The 5154-nt window shown below is 36.9% G+C and overlaps 1 protein-coding gene across 1 annotated transcript in view; it reads left to right on the plus strand.

Annotated features, from left to right (window-relative positions):
• DCDC2C (doublecortin domain containing 2C) overlaps positions 1-4876 on the plus strand; it is a 149339-nt gene extending 144463 nt beyond the window's left edge. Inside the window, exons 8-9 of the mRNA XM_006882922.1 lie at positions 4388-4456; positions 4817-4876. Of these exons, the coding sequence (XP_006882984.1) occupies positions 4388-4456; positions 4817-4876 (129 nt within the window). The remainder of the gene's footprint in view (positions 1-4387; positions 4457-4816) is intronic.
• Positions 4877-5154: the final 278 nt, after the last annotated feature.

The raw sequence follows: 5154 nt of genomic DNA on the forward strand, positions 1-5154 counted from the left end.
AAATTTGAAAAAAAAGACAAGAAAGTGACTGAAATTACAAATCTTCTCAGGTGTCTGAACTTGAATTACTTTTTAAAAAAAATAGCTTAGAATTTACTCTGCACAGAATCCATTGTAATTTTAGTATGCATGACTTTATCTTTTCTCAACAGTTTGGAACATCTATTCTTTTAAATTCCCAGTCTTTTGATGATGTATGTCGAGGATGAATTGACTGAGAGCATGAGGGATTGAGTCCAGTGCTGACTTATACTAAAATTTTTATTTTCAGAGAATCCCCAAAAATTTAAAACAAAGAGTGTTTTTGCATATATTCTTGAACATCAGAAAGAGAAATACATTCAAAATGACACTTTCTGAATCCTTCTTGCATTTCACTTCTGAGAGAAAGCTAAGAATAAGTCAGTAACATAAGTAAAACCAAAATGATTTGGACTAATTAGGAGAAGGTCAGTCTACATTTGTGTAACTTCTGAATTGTTTAATTAGAATAAACATAATGAAGCTTTAAAACTCTAGTGCTTTCAGGTACATAGAGTCCCTCAAACTAAGTTAACACAGGTCCTTAGGGTATCTGCTTTAATGAATAAATTAAAAGTATAATTAGCGTCTATGTCTGTTAGGATGTTCTTAGCTTTAAAGAATTGAAAAGTTAAATAGAAGTGGCTTAAACAATAAGGAACATTTATTATGCTGTATAAGAGAAGGTCTGAAGGTTGATTCGCTCGAGAGTAACCAGCTCAGAGCTAAGAAGTATAATTTAGGACTCAGATTATTTTCATTTTTTCCAATTTATGTTCCTCAGCATAGTGACATTTTCCTCTGTCTTGTCTCCTCATGGTATTTATATGATTGCCTAAGTCTAGACTATGCTTTTGAACTCATTAATATTGAGCAAAGGGAGCTCTGGTGGCTTGGTAACAAGGAATTGTGCTGTCGTCTCAAAGCCACGTGAATTGAATCCACCATCCACTTGGGAGAAAGGTGGCAATCTCCTGTGGGAGAAAGGTGGCAATCTCCTGTGCAATTTACTACTCTGAAAACCTAGAGGATCAGCTCTGAGTTGGTTCCAGTTTGACAGTACATAACAACAGTGACAAAAATGTTGAGCAACACACACACACAGGAGAGAGAGAGAGAAAGAGAGAGAGAGAGAGAGAGAGGGTGTTTCTTCCCAAGTGCCTTTTTGAAGGAATTTTTTGTTGGTACAGGTGGTTAATATGATACGCTGCTAAGGCACCAAGAAATTTTCTGGAAAAAAGGCCTGACATTCTGCTTTTGGAAAACCCACTATTGAAGCCTTATGGAGAACAATTCCACTCTGACATGCATGAGCTGCTATATGTAGGAGCTGATTGGAGAGTTTTGGTTAGTAGGGAGCTCTGGACTTCTGGTAGGTAAGGCTTTGTGCTGTTATTCCAAAGGTGTCACTTCTCTGGCAGTTGATGGACAATCTCCTCCTGTATGATTGATGGCTCCTGAAAGCCCATTTGAGGGCCTGCTATGAGTTGGTTTTGTCTCAGTGGCAATGAATTAATTGAGTTTGAGTTGAGGTGGGTAACTCTTTTTGAAAGAGTAAGAAAAGTCTTTCCTAAGAACTTTTCAAGAAAACTGACAGGCCTTGAGCAGTACATACTGATTCAGCACATATTTATATATGCCTAATTCTTACCACTTGCCAGGAAAAGAGAATGAACCTTTTGTGGTTTCAATTAATGAGCTTTCCTTTCCTGTCTCTTAAATTTTGAGATTAATACCTTAAAAAGATTGGAATTTTGACAGGGATCAAATTAAGGTATTTTTATGAAGATGAGTAGTTCTTAGTGTTTCTGTGTTCTGCTGTGTCCATTCTGAATCCAAAGGCACATGTTAAACTGCCTCACAGGGTTTCCTAAACCGGAGTCTTTATAGGATCAGTCATAAGGTATCTGCACATGCTGGTTGACCCCCATCCATCTTCTCCTTCTTTATGGTAGAAGTGTCTGTTGTCTTACTAAGGCTGATCTCTACCAAAAGTCTGCATCCTGCTTCTTGGGAGCTTCAAAGAGCCTGTGCTATCAATGATTCATTCTCTGTCTTCTTCTCATTGGACACACTTAACTGCCACTGCACTTGAATCCTAATGGTAATGTTTAGCATGATGACTTCTCTTATTTAACGATAAAAGCATTAAACTACAAACTCGGGTTTTTTTGTTTTCATTCCTCTTTTAGAAGTACCTATCTTATTCTATATGAAAGCAAGTGGCTCGAGTCCACCTGCTGTTCAACAGGAGAATGGTGAGCAGTCTCCTCTCATGCAATTTACTGCCTCTGAAAACCCACGGGAAGGTCAGCTGTGGGTCGATTGTGACTTGACAGCACACGGGGCAGCAGTAGCAACATCTGTCCCTTTACTTGGAGAGCCAAATTTAAAAAGGAGTGAATTTTAACCTCTCTACTGTTCTTATTCACCTCTTCTGGCTTCTGCTTAGAATGATACACAGTGCTTGACTTCCATATTGCCAAGTACAACGTATTTCTTAATTCTAATAAAATTTGACCTTATGAGATTAATTGACACTGTTGGGCTCTTTTTTTGTCGACATACTGCATTTTTAAGGCACAGTAGTCTGATTTCCCTTATGTTGTTTTTTTATTATTAATTCTTATTCTTCTTTATAGGGCTTCTATAGCTGAGCATGATGAAAATCATGAGCAGGAGGCAGGATAAATAAGGCAAAGTTTCAATATTGTATTCATTGAGACACTATGAGTCATAGTTGTTAGAAGGACACTTAAAAATGACAGAAAAATAGCTGGCCCTTGAGTACTGGAGTTTAGCAAATATGAGTTAATCTACTCTTCTTCTTCTAGGTTTTTTACCTAGGTAAATTCTATGTAACCATGGCTTGGATCTCTATATAAATTTCCCCCTATGCTCTATGCACATACTGATTTTTACATCCCCAGTACATGTTCTAGGATGCTGAAGTTCAGTAAAGCAAAACTACCATATGATTTCCCTATTCCTACCACCTGCAAGATTTTCTCTTCCTGCTTTATTCCTATCCTTTGTCACCACCATCCATAGAGCAAGAGAAAGAAGAAAAAGAAACTGAGAAGATGTTCCTGAGACCTTTCATTTTCAAATCTTCCGTATCTTGATCATTTTGTTTTGCCAGTTTTACTTTTTAAGTATGTCTTTAAACTGGCGAGACCTTTGGAGTCCCGAGAACTTCACATTGATGTCAATGCTTTCACACCAGTGACATAGTAAGACCACTCCTATACCCCCTTTTAATTCAGGTGTGACTATATGACTCTTTCAATAATGAAATATGAGTGAAAGTAATGAACAATTCTTTTGACAGAAACTTTTTTGAGTTAGTATGTGATTTGTCACATTCTCTGTTCTCTACCTTTGAGATCATGGGAAAATGTTGAGTTGGAACTTTAATTAGTCTGCTTTTTTTAAGTAACTGTGATGACTGGTGAAAGGCCCCCTGTCAGCCCATACTGAACATGGACATATATATATATTTGTTCTGGTTTTGTAAAATAAATGAAAATGCAACTTAACATGACTGATACAGAGATATAACTGAAGTAACCTCATTTGAGTCTTTCTTTGGCTTCCAAACACACACTTTCCCTATATAATGGAGAGAAGTTCTAGGACACCAATTAAGAAACGTTATTATCTTTTGCTAGGAAAAATGCCACATTACTCAATGAGCAAGATAAACATGTGCTGTCTGTACTTACTGGTATGTAGTGACCATTAAAAATTTTCAAATATTCTGTGTCTAAGCACAGCTAACTGGGTTTGATCTCCCTCCTAACGCTTCAGCACAGAATCAAAATATCTTCAAAATGTTAAATCTCTGTTAGGGATAGAGTATTTAGTAAGTAAGGTAAGCACAGTTGTATTTTTGACTATTGAGTTATACACACATAGTGATGAAGTAATACAAAGTGGAAAATAAAAAGCAAGAAGAATGCACATGCACTGCTGTGCGAAGAATAAAGTGAGCAGGTTGTGGAGGGTGTCTCTTGAAAAGAGAACTGAGTCCCTTCAATGGTGTCCCCAGGGTGTATGAAGAGTAAAGCAGTCATTTATTATCTGCTGCTCAAACGCATCTGGAGGGACCAAGACAGGTTTTTTACACAGTGGGGATGTCTAGTATTTTTCCTTAAAGGTATCTCCAGAAATTGTATTAAATAGGTTGGCATTTTAGTGGTATAGTGAGAGGTAAAATATACAGAGTAAACACAATCTCATACTGAAGTAACCACTCAAGATAAATTAGATAAACTTTCCATGAAAGTAGTTTAGATAGTCATGCTATTCTATTGACTGAAGTTAAATATGACTAATTTGGGAAAAAAATTGCATTTCCCCCTAGTTACCAGCTGAGATAGTGAAGGAAGATGAAGACATACAGGAAAAAGTCCCTGATTTAGAAGAAAATGAGGTGAGTTAATTTTATTTTGTATTTAATGACTTACGTCTATGGCACATTCTTGTCATTGGTAATCAGTTCAAAGGAGTTCACGTTTGATGGTAAAAGGATGAAATGTCATATCTGTTACAAAAAATAAACTGGCAAAGATTTAGAAACATGCATTTTCTGTTGTTAAGTATTATCAAGTTGGCTATGACTCTAGAGACACAATATGCACAACAGAACCAAACACTGTCTGGTCCTGCACCGTCCTCACAACCGTTTCCATATTTAAGCTCATCACTGCAGCCAGTGTGTGAACTCATCTAACTGAAAATCTTCCTCTTTCTTGATGACTCTCACTTTACCAAATGTGATATTCTTACCCAGGTATCTCCTGATAAAATGCTCAAAGTGTGCAAGATAAAGTCTTGCCATTCTCACCTCTAAAGATTATTCTGGCTCTACTTCTTCCAAGATTGAATATTTTTCCCAACATCTTAATTCAAATGCATCAATTCTTTGATCTTCCTTATTCATCTTTCCATGTACATATATGCTTTCGTTGTTGTTATGTACCATGGAATCAGAATCAACTCACAACTGACCCTCCAGTGGGTTTTCAGGAGCAATATAGAAGAGATTGCCTGACTTTGTCCTACAGAACAGCTGGTGGATTTGAACTATGTGCCTTTGGGTTGGCAACACATTTCTTACTACTAAGCCAC

Source organism: Elephantulus edwardii, unplaced genomic scaffold (assembly GCF_000299155.1).
Source record: "Elephantulus edwardii isolate Elephantulus edwardi_28Jun2011 unplaced genomic scaffold, EleEdw1.0 scaffold00025, whole genome shotgun sequence".
NCBI lineage: Eukaryota > Metazoa > Chordata > Mammalia > Macroscelidea > Macroscelididae > Elephantulus > Elephantulus edwardii.